Here is a 20,036-nt window from a genome sequence, read left to right on the forward strand (position 1 = left end):
GAACATATCAAGACTGTTTCAAGGACAGCTTTTTTACATCTACGTAACATTGCAAAAATCAGAAACTTTCTGTCCAAAAATGATGCAGAAAAATTAATCCATGCTTTTGTTACTTCTAGGCTGGACTACTGCAATGCTCTACTTTCCGGCTACCCGGATAAAGCACTAAACAAACTTCAGTTAGTGCTAAATACGGCTGCTAGAATCCTGACTAGAACCAAAAAATTGGATCGTATTACTCCAGTGCTAGCCTCCCTACACTGGCTTCCTGTTAAGGCAAGGGCTGATTTCAAGGTTTTACTGCTAACCTACAAAGCATTACATGGGCTTGCTCCTACCTATCTTTCTGATTTGGTCATGCCGTACATACCTACACGTACGCTACGGTCACAAGACGCAGGCCTCCTAATTGTCCCTAGAATTTCTAAGCAAACGGCTGGAGGTAGGGCTTTCTCCTATAGAGCTCCATTTTTATGGAATGGTCTGCCTACCCATGTGAGAGACGCAGACTCAGTCTCAACCTTTAAGTCTTTACTGAAGACTTATCTCTTCAGTAGGTCCTATGATTAAGTATAGTCTGGCCCAGGAGTGTGAAGGTGAACGGAAAGGCTGGAGCAACGAACCGCCCTTGGCTGTCTCTGCCTTGCCGGTTCCCCTCTCTCCACTGGGATTCTCTGCCTCTAACCCTATTACAGGGGCTGAGTCACTGGCTTACTGGTGTTCTTCCATGCCGTCCATGGGAGGGGTGCGTCACTTGAGTGGGTTGAGTCACTGACGTGGTCTTCCTGTCTGGGTTGGCGCCCCACCCTTGGGTTGTGCCATGGCGGAGATCGTTGTGGGCTATACTCGGCCTTGTCTTAGGACGGTAAGTTGGTGGTTGGAGACATCCCTCTAGTGGTGTGGGGGCTGTGCTTTGGCAAAGTGGGTGGGGTTATATCCTGCCTGTTTGGCCCTGTCCGGGGGTATCATCGGATGGGGCCACAGTGTCTTCTGATCCCTCCTGTCTCAGCCTCCAGTATTTATGCTGCAGTAGTTTATGTGTCGGGGGGCTAGGGTCAGTCTGTTACATCTGGAGTATTTCTCTTGTCTTATCCGGTGTCCTGTGTGAATTTAAATATGCTCTCTCTAATTCTCTCTTTCTTTCTCTCGGAGGACCTGAGCCCTAGGACCATGCCTCAGGACTACCTGGCATGATGACTCCTTGCTGTTCCCTGTCCACCTGGCCATGCTGCTGCTCCAGTTTCAACTGTTCTGCCTGCGGCTATGGAACCCTGACCTGTTCACCGGACGTGCTTGTTGCACCCTCGACAACTACTATGATTATTATTATTTGACCATGCTGGTCATTTATGAACATTTGAACATCTTGACCATGTTCTGTTATAATATCCACCCGGCACAGCCAGAAGAGGACTGGCCACCCCTCATAGCCTGGTTCCTCTCTAGGTTTCTTCCTAGGTTTTTGGCCTTTCTAGGGAGTTTTTCCTAGGGAGTTTTTCCTAGCCACCGTGCTTCTTTCACATGCATTGCTTGCTGTTTGGGGTTTTAGGCTGGGTTTCTGTACAGCACTTTGAGATATCAGCTGATGTACGAAGGGCTATATAAATAAATTTGATTTGATTTTGATTTGATTTGAAATACAGGTAGCCTAGTCAAATAATTAACATCCAATCACATTAACCGTTACTCACTCGCGGGAATTCCACTAACGGTCCGTATGTAGCCAAACTTAGCTGCTGCTCATGTTGGTATCTACTAATGGCGCAAAAGCCTTTACAGGGAGACATAGTGGAGTGGGCTGCGCTCAGAGTATCCTGTCTTGGCAAATCGAGCTGCTAAGACTCTGATGCCCTTTCAAGCACATACCTATGTGAGAGTGGATTCTCGGCCCTCACTAGCATGAAAACTAAATAAAGGCACAGACTGTGTGTGTGGAAAATTATTTAAGACTGAGAATCTCTCCAGTACAACCCAACATTGCAGAGTTATGTGGTTTTATATGTAAGATGGTTAAATAAAGAGCAAAATTATTGATTATTATTATATTATTATTTGTGCCCTGGTCCTATAAGAGCTCTTTGTCTCTTCCCACGAGCCAGGTTGTGACAAAAACTAACACTCATTCCTATATTTAATAAATGTATAGTGTGTGTGTGGCAGGCTTACAATGATGGCAAAACATGAGAGTGCGCTGACCCTGGTGCTAGAGGGGGTATGCAGCTGGAGGTTGAATGTTTGAAGGGGTACGGGACTACAAAAAGTTTGGGAACCACAGATCTACATGAATGCAGCAGCCACTTCATTAAGCCGTTAGATGCAGTTTACCATATTGCACTTTATTTTATCTCGGGACAGGTTTGGCACTCATCACTGCTTGCTCTATCAGAAAGTAGGATGGCCCTCTTAGACCTGACGTAGGTCAAAACACTGCATTTTATTAATTTATGAAGCCCTTTTGCAAAAACTTTACTTACGCATAGAAGTACGATTTATCAAAGCCGATCACAGGGATGGCTAACTCTGGAAACAGTCTTTTACTGTTACAGACTTAGGAAAAACAGCTTTTAGTTTCTTTGCACCCCATGTATGGAACATGTATCTTCAGAGTTCCCTACAAATGGATGTATTGGTGCCTTTCGGGCAGTTCAGTGTTGATTGAGGACCTCTGTTGAGGAATGTGATTGTGTTTTATTTTATGTTTTTGTATTGTCTTTGTATTTTCATTTTCTGGTGTATTTTCTATGTGTAATTTGTTGTGTAATGGTAAGATACAGGGCTCCCTTGCAAAAGAGACCTTGGTCTCAATGAAACCTTGAAAATAAAGGTTAAATAAATAAATAAACATGAGCACACAAAGGACATAAGGTGAGTGATGATCCCCTACTTGGGACAGCAGCCTATTTTTGTTAATGTAAAACATGATCATATATGAAACAGACCTGTTCTTCTGTTGTGTGTCAAATAGTCCCTATACTGAGAGACATACTAACATTGGGTCAGTAAATAAGCAAAGGGTAAAATGTTCCACTGTCTCATTTGTTAATCATTGACCCATACAGACCAACGTTAACAGTGCTATTACTTTGTATGACACTATAGTGGTAGGCTTGATTACCAACAACGACGAGACGGCCTACAGGGAGGAGGTAAGGGCCCTCGGAGTGTGGTGTCAGGAAAATAACCTCACACCCAATGTCAACAAAACAAAGGAGATGATCGTGGACTTCAGGAAACAGCAAAGGGAGCACCCACCTAGCCACATTGACGGGACAGTAGTGGAGAAGGTGGAAAGTTAAGTTCCTCAGCGTACACATCACGGACATCACATCATGGTCCTCCCATACAGACAGCGTGGTGAAGAAGGCGCAACAGTGCCTCTTCAACCTCAGGAGGCTGAAGAAATGTGGCTTGTCACCAAAAACACTCAAACTTTTACAGATGCACAATCGAGAGTATCCTGTCGGGCTGTATCACCACCTGGTACGGCAACTGCTCCGCCCACAACCGCAAGGCTCTCCAGAGGGTAGTGATGTCTGCACAACGCATCACCAGGGGCAAACTACCTGCCCTCCAGGACACCTACACCACCCGATGTCACAGGAAGACCAAAAAGATAATCAATGACAACAACCACCCGAGCCACTGCCTGTTCACCCTGCTTCCATCCAGAAGGCGAGGTCAGCACAGGTGCATCAGAGCTGGGACCGAGAGACTGAAAAACAGCTTCTATCTCAAGGCCATCAGACTGTTAAACAGCCGTCACTAACATTGAGTGGCTGCTGCCAACATACTGACTCAAATCTCTAGCCACTTTAATAATAAAAAATTGGATGTGATAAATGTATCACTGGCCACTTTAAACAATGCCACTTTATATAATGTTTACATACCCTACATTACTCATCTCATATGTTTATACTGTACTCTATACCATCTACTGCATCTTGTCTATGCCATTCGGCCATCGCTCATCCATATATTTATATGCACATATTCTTATTCATTCCTTTACACTTGTGTGTGTATAAGGTAGTTGTTGTGAAATTGTTCGATTACTTGTTAGATATTACTGCATGGTCGGAACTAGAAGCACAAGCATTTCGCTACACTCGCATTAACATCTGCTAACCATGTATGTGACCAATAAAATTTGATTTGATGTATTTTTTTGTATGATTAAACTGAGAGGACTTAGTCAAAATATCTATGGAAATCAAGTTGAATGTATTTCCATCACATAGGAGACAGTATAGAGTAGACATTAATTATATAATGTTATTTCAAGGAATGTTCCACTACCAAAAAATAAAAACTACTTTTTAAAGGGCTAAATCCGGTTTGCAGAAGAGCCACACTATAGCACTATTGAAATGTAAAGATCATTTCCGATTGAGCCAACAAATGCAGCGTTTACTGTGAATGCAGTCTCCGCGAACATTGGAACATAACCCTTTAAATTTAAAACGCTGTATAGTATGGATCTTCTGCAGTATGGATTTAATCTTAACTTACTACAATAACCTAACCACAATATACTCTCTAGAATAACATGGTGAGAACTAAAGCTAAATATGCTACTAAGCATGTACAGAAGTTCAGAGACACAGGGAAATCTCTATTTGCAGAAGATTAAGATAAGCATCAGCTGTTTTCTTCCTTTACTCATCTTTCATAGACCTGTTTTACGGCGCAAGGGAGGAAGCAACTCGATAACAAACAATAACTTATGAAAAACATATGTTGCAATGGTCAGTCTTTGATTAAATATTTCATTCTGTGGCCGTCCTCCTCCCCCTAGGAGTCGGCCGCCTACACTCATCCTGAACATGCTGTGGCTGGCTGCATTTATATACAGTGGGGGGAAAAAGTATTTGATCCCCTGCTAATTTTGTATGTTTGCCCACTGATAAAGAAAGGATCAGTCTATAATTTTAATGGTAGGTTTATTTGAACAGTGAGAGACAGAATAACAACAAAAATATCCAGAAAAATGCATGTCAAAAATGTTATAAATTGTTTTGCATTTTAATGAGGGAAATAAGTATTTGACCCCCTCTCAATCAGAAAGATTTCTGGCTCCCAGGTGTCTTTTATACAGGTAACGAGCTGAGATTAGGAGCACACTCTTAAAGGGAGTGCTCCTAACCGCAGCTTGTTACCTGTAAAAAAGACACCTGTCCACAGAAGCAATCAATCAGATTCCAAACTCTCCACCATGGCCAAGACCAAAGAGCTCTCCAAGGATGTCAGGGACAAGATTGTAGACCTACACAAGGCTGGAATGGGCTACAAGACCATCGCCAAGCAGCTTGGTGAGAAGGTGACAACATTTGGTGTGATTATTCGCAAATGGAAGAAACACAAAAGAACTGTCAATATCCCTCGGCCTGGGGCTCCATGCAAGATCTCACCTCGTGGGGTTGCAATGATCATGAGAATGGTGAGGAATCAGCCCAGAACTACATGGGAGGATCTTGTCAATGATCTCAAGGCAGCTGGGACCATAGTCACCAAGAAAACTATTGGTAACACACTACGCCGTGAAGGACTGAAATCCTGCAGCGCCCTCAAGGTCCCCCTGCTCAAGAATACATATACATGCCCGTCTGAAGTTTGCCAATGAACATCTGAATGATTCAGAGGACAACTGGGTGAAAGTGTTGTGGTCAGATGAGACAAAAATGGAGCTATTTGGCATCAACTCAACTCGCCGTGTTTGGAGGAGGAGGAATGCTGCCTATGACCCCAAGAACACCATCTCCACCGTCAAACATGGAGGTGGAAACATTATGCTTTGGGGGTGTTTTTCTGCTAAGGGGACAGGACAACTTCACCGCATCAAAGGGACGATGGACGGGGCCATGTACCGTCAAATCTTGGGTGAGAACATCCTTCTCTCAGCCAGGGCATTGAAAATGGGTCGTGGATGGGTATTCCAGCATGACAATGACCCAACACACGGCCAAGGCAACAAAGGAGTGGCTCAAGAAGAAGCACATTAAGGTCCTGGAGTGGCCTAGCCAGTCTCCAGACCTTAATCCCATAGAAAATCTGTAGAGGGAGATGAAGGTTCGAGTTGCCAAACGTCAGCCTCGAAACCTTAATGACTTGGAGAAGATCTGCAAAGAGGAGTGGGACAAAATCCCTCCTGAGATGTGTGCAAACCTGGTGGCCAACTACAAGAAACATCTGACCTCTGTGATTGCCAACAAGGGTTTTGCCACCAAGTACTAAGTCATGTTTTGCAGAGGGGTCATATACTTATTTCCCTCATTAAAATGCAAATCATTTTATAACATTTTTTACATGCGTTTTTCTGGATTTTTTTGTTGTTATTCTGTCTCTCACTGTTCAAATAAACCTACCATTAAAATTATAGACTGATCGTTTCTTTGTAAGTGGGCAAACATACAAAATCAAATACTTTTTTCCCCCACTGTATATATCTGTCTGTCTGATCTCTGCTACCATCTAGTGTATCTCAACACCAATGTATAAGGAAAACAAACACTGGATCCTTGTTCTAGTCCCTAACACCTTGGTGTTTTCAGATCTCTTGGAACTGGATAGATATGAGTTCCATTATGTCCATTACCAATCACCATATTGCTTACACCTATCAAGTCTCTTCAGATCTGAAAGCGGTGTCCTGGGAGAAGAGGCTAATATGGGCTCGGGGTCATTTTCATACTGGACAAGGCAATGTCACATTGTGAAGGTTACAAGGATACCTACAGTATGTTGTGTATGGGCCCTGTGTGACTGGGTCTTCTGGACTTCAGGTCTTACTCCGATGAGTGCTGGATGCTAGTGAATGGAGAGTGTAGGGTTTCTGCTTGTCTATTGTTGCCAGTGTAAGCTGATCTGCTACCTGCTCCCTCCATACAGGAATGTGAGCCTGGGTCGCCTGTGTGTGTGTTATCATGCGCATGTTTGCGTGCACGTGTGTTTGTGCACATGTGTGTTTGATTGTGTACATGGTAGGGCAGAGAGGCAGAGGGCCCATCTCATCGGCCCAATAGATGAGGATAATAAGCTCTCTCTACCCCTGAGAACCCCACTGCTCTCTGTGGCCTCTTTAATATGTAACACGCTCCATTGACAGGCCTATGAGTGTGAGTTCACAGGGACGGGCAGCCTGAAATATTAAACGGCCTGAGGAGCCGCTGCAGGCTCAAATTGTTTGCCCTTCATTAGAGCAGCTTCTGTGGAAGAGTAGAGCAGAACAACAGGGGAGATAAAGGGAGGAAGACCTACCCTCCAGGGGATTGTACTAGGGACAACAGGAACTAGGCTATGTAATAAGGTCATCTCTCTACTATCTGACCCTATACTGTAGATTTAGTTTGTCAGTAAAGGAGTACAACACTGGACTGGTCCTGGGACGGAGGTTGCTTTGAAACAGAAGTCATGGCAGGTCTCTAAGGAACTACCAAGGACCTTTAGGAGGACAAACCAGAAGGTACACCATGTTTTTTCCCCAGTTCTGTTAGGCAATGTTTTAGTTAAGGACAGTCAACAGGTACTAACGAACAGATGTTCTCAAACCTCTCCTCGGGGACCCCCAGACGTTTCACAATTTTGTTGCAGCCCTGAACTAATTCACCTGGTTTGGTAGCTGTGGAATAGTTCAAATACATTTAACGGCAAGGTTTGAGAACCCCTGGTATAGAAGCTCTGAGACTGACATTCGGTTTTAGTCATTTAGCAGACACTCTTATCCAGTAAATAGATATTGGTCTCTGCTTACAATCAACCTGTTGTCTTATACCGTCACATAACTGACTAACCGGACAGAGAATGCTGTAACAGAAGTCCACAGCTGACATCAAACATGGGTCTCAATCCTTTTTCTTGAGTCTAAATCCCTTATTAATTCCATTCCTCACCATTTGTATTAATCAACTGTTCGTTTTCTCCAATCATTTGGTTTCAGGTGTGTTTGATTATTTGAACTATTAAGCATTGGGCTGCAATGTATTGCACGTAACAGGTGCTATAAATATTTTATCAGTTGTAGAAGTAGTTGTAGTCGTAATGTCACATGGTCACCAGCAATATGCACCATTCATACTCTAGTTTCCTGTACAGGATGGAGGAGGAAGCCCCAGTACCCGATGCCCAAGACTTTCATGCCCCAGAAGAGGCCCCTGTAGAGGGTGGTGTGTCGGCCGGAGGAGTTCCACCATCCAGAGACAGCCGTAAACTGGACTGCATCATCTGCTTCTGTGCCTTCAACCTGGCTGAGAGGCTGCCACGCAAGCTCTACTGCGGCCATACCTTCTGCCAGGCCTGCCTGAGACGCCTTGACACCATCCTCAATGAGCAGGTGGGTCTGACTGTCACGACAGCAGTCCTACAGAGGCAGCATCTCTGGTCAATTAGGGACCACTTTCAGAATAGCTCAAACAGACTGGGCCTTGTCAAGCTATAGCTAGCTCACTTGTTCCTTTGATTTAGTGAAAGAGATTTGATAAAGGGGAGAACTGATTTGTTAGGGTCAGCCAATATGCATAATCTCAAATTAACTTGACCAATCCTAAAGAGCAACAGATTCCTTTCCAGATACTTTTCGAAGAGGAATGCTGTATTGAGAGCTCATTATTAGCTACAGCAGTCATAACCATTAGTCTACCTAAATATCTATAATGGATTGACAAACCAACGTGTCCCAATCAACCCTGCTCCCTCTCCTACTCCCCAGCAGATGTGGATCCCCTGTCCACAATGCCGGCAGAACACCCCGCTACCTCGCGGGGGAGCTACAGCCCTGGACCTGGACCTAGCAGCCTTCCTGGGGGTCAAGGCTGACATGGACAGCCAGAGGTCCAGCACCCAGCAGGGAGGAAGAGAACTAGGCAACCAGTTGGAGCAAAAGCCCTCCTTTGGGAAGCAGCCCATCATAGAGCAGCCTCAGGCCACCTGGAACCATGGAGGACTGGCTGAGCCTCGCTTCCACCGGAGCCCTTGCTGCAGGCGCTTCTTCTGCTGCTGGTGGTGCTGCTAGGATGCCCAGTCATGTATGAATGACAAGAGTTTTTAAAGCATCTGGGCAGCAGTTTTCCCCAGTACAGTGCCTGCTGTAACTGATTATAGGGATGCCTAGGCTTCCAAGGCTACACAATGGATAATATAGGTTAGAACTAGGGCCTGACTGCGTGATCTGACCAAGGAAAAATGTACTACTGAAAAAAAAAAAAAAACTACTGGGGAGAACAGTGTTCACGAGACTGACAAAGTTGTGTGGGGGACAATTTTTTTTCCCCACATCGTGGGAGAAAGAACATTTCAGCACTCAAAATGGGACATTGGATAAAGACCTCAGTGACCTCACCTACAACTGAGACTCCTCTACTGCCTCCTTTCAACTATGCAGTTGGACATATAGGCTATTGGTACCTTGATTGTTGAAAGTCTATTTTATACACACTTCGTTGAGTTATAGTATAATTTATCACTGTGAGCATGTACAGGTAACTGCCAAAATAAAGGAAACAAACATTAAATGTCTTAATAGGGCGTTTGACCACCATGAGCCAGAACAGCTTCAATGCACTTGGGCATAGATTTTACCAGTGTATGGAACTCCATTGGAGGAGACACCATTCTTCCACGAGAAACTCCATCATTTGGTGTTTTGTTTATGTTGATGGAAAACACCGTCTCAGGTGCCGCTCTAGAATCTCCTATAAGTGTTCAGTTGGGTTGAGATGTGGTGACTGATTCTCACCAAACCATTCAGTGACCACTCGTGCCCTGTGGATGGGGCATTGTCATCCTATAGTAAGCCATAGTAGCTCAAATATATGCCTGTCCAGCATTTTCATGCATGACCCTTAATTCATTTAGAAACCACACCTGTGTGGAAGCACCATCCTTCAATATACTTCGTATCCCTCATTTAAGTGTTTCCATTATTTTGTATGTAACCATTTTGTCATGTGCAAGTGTAAAAGAATGGAAGAAGAAAATATAGAGTTAATGTTTTTATTAAAAACTAGACAAAGGGCAATGGGATCGACTTCTAACACCAACTGACTCATATGTTTACAAATGACCTAAAACATACTATTTAACAAATTATCTGGGAGAAAGGACAGGAGCTATGCCCACAAATTCAAAGTTGTAGACAACAAGAGACTAACGTTGTTGTTCAATAATAATTTAACCATCTACTAAATTAAAATCAGACGTGTACAATTCAGAATATTTAGGATGTTCAAAGACTCATCCGTCAATCGTGAAAAAGCTAATATTTTGCAGATCTTGGTTTACGATCTTCTATTTGTATGGGATGGCAGTTCGGTATTACCATAGAAATAGAAGGTACCATAGAATGCCATTCTCTTTCTATGGGTGATACTCCCTCCCCTGCCCACTCTGACATCCAGAGTTTGAAGGTGCGGTCGTAGGAGCAGGTGGCGATGAGCTGTCCGTCAGAGAACATGTCCACGCCCATCACCTTACCCTCGTGGCCCGCCATGGTCTTCATGGGGGACCAGCCTGGGTGGGTCCACACCTTGGCTGTGTTGTCATAGGCCCCGGTCAGGAGGAAGTGACCGTCATTGGCTAAGAGAGGAAGAGGGAAAAATTGCAACCAGTTATAACAGTACATAGCTTGCTGCTAAACCTTTTCCGTTTGACTTTTGAAAATCATTTTGAGATATTAGTTGGCATGAAAATGTACAAAGGGTTACCTGTATATGCCATTATAGGGTCAATCAAGTATTTTCAGTTCATATGTTGGATCAATTTAAATTAAGTTAAAGGGATACTTGGGGATTTTGGCAATCAGGCCCTTTAATTACTTCCCAAGAGACAGATGAACTCATGGATATCATTTTTATGTCTCTGTCCAGTATGAAGGAAGTTAGAGGTAGTTTCATGAGCCAATGCTAACTAGCATTAGCGCAATGACTGGAAGTTTACGGGAATCTCCTAGCATGGACAAAGAAAGTCAGATTAACTCGTGAATCCAATTATGTGGAAGTAGATAAAGGGCCTAATTGCCAAAATCCCAAAATATCCATTTAATGTGAAATTAATAACTGAAGTAGGTAGTCTCTGGGATCTGGAAAAACTCAAGTTGGAATTTGATGGAGGACACTAGGTTCTGATGGGAGGGGATGGTGTAGATGCACTTCCTGTAACGCAGGTCCCACACCTTACAGGTGTTATTTATTTTTATTTCACCTTTATTTAACCAGGTAGGCTAGTTGAGAACAAGTTCTCATTTACAACTGCGACCTGGCCAAGATAAAGCAAAGCAGTGCAACACAAACAGAGTTACACATGGAATAAACAAAACATACAGTCAATAACAATAGAAAAAAAAGTATATATACAGTGTGTACAAATGAGGTAAGATTAGGGAGGTAAGGCAATAAATAGGCCATAGTGACAAAATAATTACAATTTAGCAATTAAACACTGGAGTGATAGAGACTGGAGTGGTAGGTGTGCAGAAGCTGAATGTGCAAGTAGAGATACTGGGGTGCAAAGGAGCAAAACAAATACAAAAACAAATATAAAAATAACCGTATGGGGATGAGGTAGTTGGATGGGCTATTTATAGATGGGCTATGTACAGGTGCAGTGATCTGTGAGCTGGTGCTTAAAGTATTGAGGGAGATATGAGTCTCCGGCTTCAGTGATTTTTGCAATTCATTCCAGTCATTGGCAGCAGAGAACTGGAAGGAAAGGCAGCCAAACGAGGAATTGGCTTTGGGGGTGACCAGTGAAATATACCTGCTGGAGCGCATGCTACGGGTGGGTGCTGCTATGGTGACCAGTGAGCTGAGATAAGGTGGGGCTTTACCTAGCAAAGACTTATAGATGACCTGGAGCCAGTGGATTTGGCGACGAATATGAAGCGAGGGCCAGCCAACGAGAGCATACAGGTCGCAGTGGTGGGTAGTATATGGGGCTTTGGTGACAAAACGGATGGCACTGTGATAGACTGCATCCAGTTTGCTGAGTAGAGTGTTGGAGGCTATTTTGTAAATGACATCGCCGAAGTCAAAGATCGGTAGGATAGTCAGTTTTACGAGGGTAAGTTTGGCAGCATGAGTGAAGGATGCTTTGTTGCGAAATAGGAAGCCGATTCTAGATTTCATTTTGGATTGGAGATGCTTAATGCGAGTCTGGAAGGAGAGTTTACAGTCTAACCAGACACCTAGGTATTTGTAGATGTCCACATACTCTAAGTCAGAACCATCCAGAGTAGTGATGCTGGATGGGCGGGCTGGTGCTGGTAGCGATCGGTTGAAGAGCATGCATTTAGTTTACTTGCATTTAAGAGTAGTTGGAGGCCACGGAAGGAGAGTTGTATGGCATTGAAGCTCGTTTGGAGGTTAGTTAACACAGTGTCCAAAGAAGGGCCAGAAGTATACAGTTATCCCCACTTCTTGTTGCTGCGTGGTAGATAAACAGAGGAGAAGAGTTTCAATGCTGGACCTACAAAAAACACACTCAGGCTTATCATCATCATCAATAAGTAAGGCCAGGAGTATTTCCCACCAGGGCCGTAGTTATACACTCAGCAAAAAAAGAAACATTCCTTTTTCAGGAACCTGTCTTTCAAAGATAATTCGTGAAAATCCAAATAACTTCACAGATCTTCATTGTAAAGGGTTTAAACACTGTTTCCCATGCTTGTTCAATGAACCATAAACATTGAATGAACATGCACCTGTGGAACGGTCATTAAGACACTAACAGCTTACAGACGGTAGGCAATTAAGGTCACAGTTATGAAAACTTAGGACACTAAAGAGGCCTTTCTACTGACTCTGAAAAACACCAAAAGAAAGATGCCCAGGGTCCCTGCTCATCTGCGTGAACGTGCCTTAGGCATGCTGCAAGGAGGCATGATGACTGCAGATGTGGCCAGGGCAATAAATTGCAATGTCCATACTGTGAGACGCCTAAGACAGTGCTACAGGGAGACAGGACGGACAGCTGATCGCCCTCGCAGTGGCAGACCACGTGTAACAACACCTGCACATGATCGGTACATCCGAACATCACACTTGCGGGACAGGTACAGGATGGTAACAACAACTGCCTGAGTTACACCAGGAATGCACAATCCCTCCATCAGTGCTCAGACTGTCCGCAATAGGCTGAGAGAGGCTGGACTGAGGGCTTGTAGGCCTGTTGTAAGGCAGGTCTTCACCAGACCTCATTGGCAACAACGTCGCCTATGGGCACAAACCCACAGGACTGGCAAAAAGTGCAGACAGGACTGGCAAAAACTGCTCTTCACTGACGAGTCGCGGTTTTATCTCACCAGGGGTGATGGTCGGATTTGCGTTTATCGTCAAATGAATGAGCGTTAGACCGAGGCCTGTACTCTGGAGCGGGATCGATTTGGAGGGTCCGTCATGGTCTGGGGCGGTGTGTCACAGCATCATCGGACTGAGCTTGTTGTCATTGCAGGCAATCTGAATGCTGTGCGTTACAGGGAAGACATCCTCCTCCCTCATGTGGTACCCTTCCTGCAGGCTCATCCTGACATGAAGCTGCAGCATGACAATGCCACCAGCCATACTGCTCGTTCTGTGCGTGATTTCCTGTAAGACAGGAATGTCAGTGTTCTGCATGGCCAGCGAAGAGCCCGGATCTCAATCCCATTGAGCCCGTCTGGGACCTGTTGGATCGGAGGGTGAGGGCTAGGGCCATTCCCCCCAGAAATGTCTGGAAACTTGCAGGTGCCTTGGTGGAAGAGTGTGGTAACATCTCACAGCAAGAACTGGCAAATCTGGTGCAGTCCATGAGGAGGAGATGCACTGCAGTACTTAATGCAGCTGGGGGCCACACCAGATACTGACATTATTCAATTTCTGTTAGTCACATGTCTGTGGAACTTGTTCAGTTTATGTCTCAGTTGTTGAATCTTGTTATGTTCATACAAATATTTACACGTTAAGTTTGCTGAAAATAAACAGAGTTGACAGTAAGAGGACCTTTCCTTTTTTGCTGAGTTTAGATCACACGGTCAGGACTATCTGGCCCTATCCATAATATATCATTAAAAACAGAATCCACCATGTCATTTACCCGTTGGGAGAGAAGTCGATGCTGTAGATCTCTTTGAGATGGCCCTCCAGGAACATCACACAGCGCCCGGTCCGAAGGTCCCAAATACGCCCAAACGAATCCAGACCCCTGAGCGAGAGAGATTAATATTGTATACCGAGGCAAACAAATATTAAACTAACAGTCCTGTAGATGAGGGGCGAATAGTGATCTGTAATTCCTTCTACTGTAAATCAATATGTGCTGACTGACTTGCACCAGTCAAGAAACTTTCCAACAATAGCGTAGATCTGTACACAAACACATCAGCTCGTGTGTCACATGGAGCCAGTTGTTGCATCTGCCTTCATTTCATTTAGGAGGTTATAACATCACATAACAAGCTGCTAAACCTTCTCAGTCCTCCAAATTGCTCAGGCAGTAGATTGAGTTGATTATATGTATGAGATCACTGTGCACTGAGAGAGTTGGGAAGTGTATGTAAGACAGCATGTTATTAAGAGGGGACTTGAAGGGAATATCCTTGTATGATTCAAATCCAGCAAGCCACTGAGAGGCTCTTTGTTCTGCCAAGCCTCTAAATGAGAACTGGGTGAACATCTACTGGCCTTCATTAAACAGATTATTGAATCACAGAATAAGACCATTGTTTTACTATAGACCCCATTCCCTTCTATAGGCCAAATATAGATATGCTCTTGGACCTGACAGCTCTTCAATTACGGGGTTGATAAAAGCCTTTTCTAGCTAATGTTTTCCTTTTGGAGAGGACACTGAGATTCCAGATATCTGAAGGTTTGTTGTAGAAATAATGGATGGGATAATACTCTACAAAAGTGACCAGCCATTCGCTGGCAACATGCATTGTAACAGGATGTGCAGAGACAAGCAAAAGACAAAACAAAAATGTATGTTTTTTTTGGGGTTTCAGAGATATCTTCGGTATCTCCAAACTTTCATAGTATATCCAGTGAGATGTTACCCAGTGCCTACCACAGAGCCGTCAGGGTGGAAGTGCAGGTCGAGGACTCCTTTACTGTGTCCCTCCTGGGCCTCCAGGAGTTGTCATAGCTGTGAGAGAGAGAGTGTGAGTGAGAGAGAGAGTGTGAGTGAGAGAGAGAGTGTGAGTGAGAGAGTGAGAGAGTGTGAGAGAGTGAGAGAGTGAGAGAGTGAGAGTGAGAGAGTGAGAGAGTGAGAGAGTGAGAGAGTGAGAGATAGAGTGTGAGTGAGAGAGAGTGAGTGAGAGAGAGAGTGAGTGAGAGAGAGAGTGAGTGAGAGAGAGAGTGAGTGAGAGTGAGAGAGTGAGAGAGTGTGAGAGTGAGAGAGTGTGAGAGCGTGAGAGAGAGTGAGAGAGTGAGAGTGTGAGAGAGTGAGAGAGTGAGAGAGTGTGAGAGTGTGAGAGTGTGAGAGTGTGAGAGAGTGAGAGAGTGTGAGAGCGTGAGAGCGTGAGAGTGTGAGAGAGTGAGAGAGTGAGAGAGTGAGAGAGTGAGAGAGTGAGAGAGTGAGAGAGTGAGAGAGTGAGAGAGTGAGAGTGTGAGAGAGTGAGAGAGTGAGAGAGTGAGAGAGTGAGAGAGTGAGAGAGTGAGAGTGTGAGAGTGTGAGAGTGTGAGAGTGTGAGAGAGTGAGAGAGTGAGAGAGTGAGAGAGTGAGAGTGTGAGAGAGAGAGTGAGAGAGAGAGAGAGAGAGCCCCACTTCAGATTCAATTTGAATGACAAGTCTGACGAGAGTAACATCTATCTATGGCTAAAGTTGAGACATTTGGTGCAAGTGATCATGTTTTGTTTTTATTGTATTGCCTGGATTGGACATTCTGAAAATGATAGAACAAGTTAAAGAATTTTTACAAATAAATTCACCCACCAGGTGGTGCCCAGGAGGCATCCACAGGGGTGCCAGGCTACTCATGCTACCCTCTGGGAGTGGCACTCGATGTCAGCTACAGGCTCATCACTGCAGAGAGAGAAAGGGGTTACCATGGTTACAACACAACATGCCTTTTAATCGCCACCATTCATTTCACCAGCTCACAGTTAGCTACTGTTTATGATAACTGTGAACATTTAGAAAAAACACTGCTTTTCTCAACCCCTCACCATATTTTCCTGAATCATATTTGATCAAACTTTAGGTAGCTTCCCTCATTTGACAGACAGAGATAAAGACAGACACACAGTATGATATCAACCAGAGCAGACCTGTACAGACTCCAGAGTTTGATGGAGCCGTTGGCAGCACAGGAGGCCATGTTAACATCAGAGTCCTCCAGAGTCAGAGTGGCCTGAGGATGGAAACAGATGGCCCCCACGTAGGTGTTGTGGCCTGAGGACAGGAAAAGAGAATAACTATTATCATTATCAAATTATTAACTTATTTATCATTCAGGATCGGGCTGGGCGATATGGCCAAAATAGCATATCACTGCATAAAAATAAAAAGGACAGTATGAAGGTATTTTATGTTTTTGAATAATGAAAGTTCAACATTTTCTTCATGAGTAGTGCGTGACCCTATGGGGGCAACACATCATTCTAAGTGATTTCAATTGGTCTTTCTCCATTTTGATTATTTAAATACTGTTAAAATCAAAGAAATCTGCATTTTCAGAAATTTCTGCATTTGTTGCACTCATTTGAGATCACTTCCACACTGCCATGTAGGGCTGCACAATATGGGCAAACAATGTAGACCTTATTTTTAGCCAAACGTTGCGATTTTACTAACGATTTAGAGCAAAACACATGGGTAAACTGTTGGAATCATGGAAATAGAATGATTATTCAAATTCTATAGTTAGAATATAATAGTGGGCACTTTAACTAGTGTTGTTTGACATGACAACGAATGAAAATGCCAGGGAGGAGTTAATGACAGGGTAGGAACAAGGAACTAAAGTGTTGATAAGTGTTTCTTAGGGGACCCTATAATCTTTGGCTACCTGGGGCAGCAGGTAGCCTAGTGGTTAGAGCGTTGGACAAGTAACCGAAAGGTTGGAAGATCGAATCCCTGAGCTGACAAGGTAAAAAAAAAAGAAATCTGTCGTTCTGCCCCTGAACAAGGCAGTTAACCCACTGTTCCTAGGCAGTCATTGAAAATAAGAATTTGTTCTTAACTGACTTGCCTAGTTAAATAAAGGTTAAAAAGAACAATTGAATTCTCTTAGCTACTTCATGTTGCTGACATTCTTGCTTTGCGTATTCCTCTTTGATTTAGAAGACACTGTTGCACAAACATGCTGATTTCAGTCTACACAATAATAATAATTATAATTATAATAATTTTTTTAGCAGACGCTCTTATCCAGAGCGACTTACAGTAGTGAATGTATACATTTCATTTTTTCTTCTGCCTGTTCACCCCACTATCATTCAGAAGGCGAGGTCAGTACAGGTTCATCAAAGCTGGGACAGAGAGACTGAAAAACAGCTTCTATCTCAAGGCCATCAGACTGTTAAATAGCCATCACTAGCCGGCTTCCACCAGGTTACTCAACCCTGCACCTTAGAAGCTGCTGCCCTATATACATAGACATGGAATCACTGGTCACTTTAAAATGTTTACACATTGCTTTAAAGCTCCCAATTCACCACTTTATTGACAACGTTTCGATCTGAAACGGATCTTCGTCGGGTCTGTTCTTTATTAGCCCAGCACCCATGTTTTTAAGGATGTGCGTATGACCAAACTTTACATACTGCTTTACTCATTTAATATGTATATACTGTATTCTAGTCTACTGTAAAGTAAAAACCCAAACCGGTCCATATATCGTAAAATACAGTATACCGCCCAGCCCTAATTTAGGACAACAGAAGTCAAGGAAAAGAGTAATTGCAATGCAATTTCTCAAACGATTGAGAAAAATAAGATATTCTTCTAACCCCGAAGAGTATGGATAAGGGTGCAGTCGAACATTCCACAGTTTACACAGGCCACTCCTAGAAAGAACAAAAAACAAGTCAGGACGACAAGGGCAATTCTTCTAACAAATGCTTATTTGATGGCTAAATGGACATAAAACCCCACAAGACCATTCCTGTCTGTGCAGTGCAATGAGAGGAGACTGAGGGACTCGGGCTAAATTGGCAGAAGGATATAGGCCTGTCGTCACCGATTTGACTGCAGAAGTTATTCAGGTTCTGAGTGGGCAGAGAAAATTACGATATTCTACAACAGTTTTACGAACAAGACAGGTCCTTGAATTATTTTGGAGACTTTGATGGAGGACATACGCTGAGGGTCTTGTGAAGTTCTTGTACTTTGTATTTTGATATGTTTAACACTTTTTGGTTGTAACTTGATTCCATATGTGTTATTTCATAGTTTTGATGTCTTCACTATTATCCTACAATGTAGAAAATAGTAAAAATACTTTTGACTGGTACTGTATCTCCATATGGAGTGAAAACGTTGTAGTACTGAGAGAAATATATTGGAGAGTCAAGCCACATGTCATACCCTCCTCTTGGGAACGTTTGGATTTCTCACCATTCTTCTTAGATTTCTTTAGTGCATCTGGGCCCACTACAGAAAGGATATTCCTCAGCCTGGAAAATAAATAAAATCGAAAGAGGAAGAAAGAGGTTGAGCAAAGGTTAGAGGTGGATATAATGCATGCAAAACATAAAACTATCGATATGGTGTTTTCAAGCAGAAAGACAATACCTCAAAACTGCCATTTTAATTGCTAAGTTGATAGGGGTGACATGTTGTAAAAGCATCAGAGGATCTTCAGAGGGTCTTTAATTGTTAATCCACACATTAAAATATTAGAAGGGGAGGACAGAAGCATGCTTGTGACTCACCTTCTCGTCTCTCAGCAGGCCCCTCACCAAACAGTGCGATTGGCTCCGAGGGCCCGTAAGCAAGCTTTAACCTCTGCATCGTCAGTGGATACTGTGACTGTCTCGCTCGCTTTCTGCGCTCAAAGTCAGCCAATACCTCAGACTGGCGCTCACTCATGTGTTCCTCAAGCTCAAGGGACCTGAGGGAAGAGAGAAAGTAAGTTGAGTTGAGACACACACACACACACGACGCCAACCATAAACAGTTGATGTTGACAGCCTCAATGCCTGCTTTGACAGAATCTTTGCCTGACCTAGAGGACTCTCGTCCCAGCCTCTCCCTCTCCTCCAGACTGTCATAGAAAATCCTGGTCTTTTCATCCTCGTCAGACATCTCTGGTCTTTATGTCTGGTCCCACTGTTCACCACAATGAATGATACTGTCCTGGAGTAAACAATAGCCACACAGATATGAATGAATGGAATGAGAACTTGATAGCGAACCACCTCAATTTAATGACACAAGTGTGTAGTTTACTAACTATCAATTTGCTGACCAAAAATTGACAACTCCCTAAATCAGTAAATCAAATGGCTAGGACACACTGACAAAATCATAGGGGTTTGTAAAGTAGTCTTTACACAAGAACACGTTGACTAACTAGCTAACGTCAGATAACCTAGCTAGCGAACGACACAGCAGTTTGCCCAAAGCATCACCAAATGGACAAAACGCTCAACATTTAAGGTGATTAATTTACCTGCATTTTAGTATTGGGTTTGAAATAACGCAATTACACAAGAACCGCAACCAGCTAGCAAAATCAAAACACAAAAGTGGCTGCCTGTTCACATTTCACAGCGACATCTAGTGGAAAGGAGGTCAAACATACCCACACGGGCCATGGCTGAAAACTACGTTACCCAGAAGCCCTGCGTCAATTTATAGCGGATTCTACAGGGCTAGGCTAGCTAGCTACTGCATTCCAAATAAACAACATTAACAAAATGTAAGCAAATATGAACGATTAGCCTTTTTCTTTGTGAGTACCACTGGATCCGAGACCAATTGACGTATGGAGCGCTCAATTTTGCCCTCTTTAGCCGTGCTTGATCTGTCACTAATCTTTTATTTAGTTAGCTTGACAGCTTGCTAGTAACGTTAGCAAGTTGTTGCAGAGATTTTAGTGTGATTCATTTGTTTGGTAGCCTAAC

At 43.6% G+C, this 20,036-nt stretch overlaps 1 protein-coding gene and 1 pseudogene across 2 annotated transcripts; one reads left to right on the forward strand and one right to left on the reverse strand.

Annotated features, from left to right (window-relative positions):
- The first annotated feature begins 8,092 nt into the window (after positions 1-8,092).
- LOC106567435 (RING finger protein 224-like) lies at positions 8,093-9,145 on the forward strand. The gene is made up of 2 exons (XM_014136684.3): positions 8,093-8,329; positions 8,708-9,145. Exons 1-2 carry the CDS (start codon positions 8,093-8,095, stop codon positions 9,005-9,007), a joined length of 537 nt encoding a protein of 178 aa, XP_013992159.1. The 3' UTR covers positions 9,008-9,145.
- Positions 9,146-9,973: 828 nt separating this feature from the next.
- Positions 9,974-19,215, reverse strand: LOC106567441 (U4/U6 small nuclear ribonucleoprotein Prp4-like; annotated as a pseudogene). The gene is made up of 9 exons (XR_014392149.1): positions 19,136-19,215; positions 18,843-19,021; positions 18,149-18,156; positions 17,919-18,016; positions 16,236-16,359; positions 15,901-15,990; positions 15,023-15,111; positions 14,062-14,169; positions 9,974-12,413 (listed from the first exon to the last, which is right to left on the reverse strand). The product of XR_014392149.1 is annotated as a U4/U6 small nuclear ribonucleoprotein Prp4-like (transcript).
- Positions 19,216-20,036: the final 821 nt, after the last annotated feature.

The sequence above is a fragment of the Salmo salar genome, chromosome 01 (assembly GCF_965601325.2).
Source record: "Salmo salar chromosome 01, fSalSal1, whole genome shotgun sequence".
Lineage (NCBI taxonomy): Eukaryota > Metazoa > Chordata > Actinopteri > Salmoniformes > Salmonidae > Salmo > Salmo salar.

What these genes read in the sequence shown, in the direction of transcription:
- LOC106567435 (XM_014136684.3), top strand. Translation starts at nt 8,093, where the DNA reads ATGGAGGAGGAAGCCCCAGTACCCGATGCCCAAGACTTTCATGCCCCA. An exon ending in ACACCATCCTCAATGAGCAG is followed by an intron (nt 8,330 to 8,707) that starts GTGGGTCTGACT and finishes ACTCCCCAGCAG; the next exon opens with ATGTGGATCCCCTGTCCACA.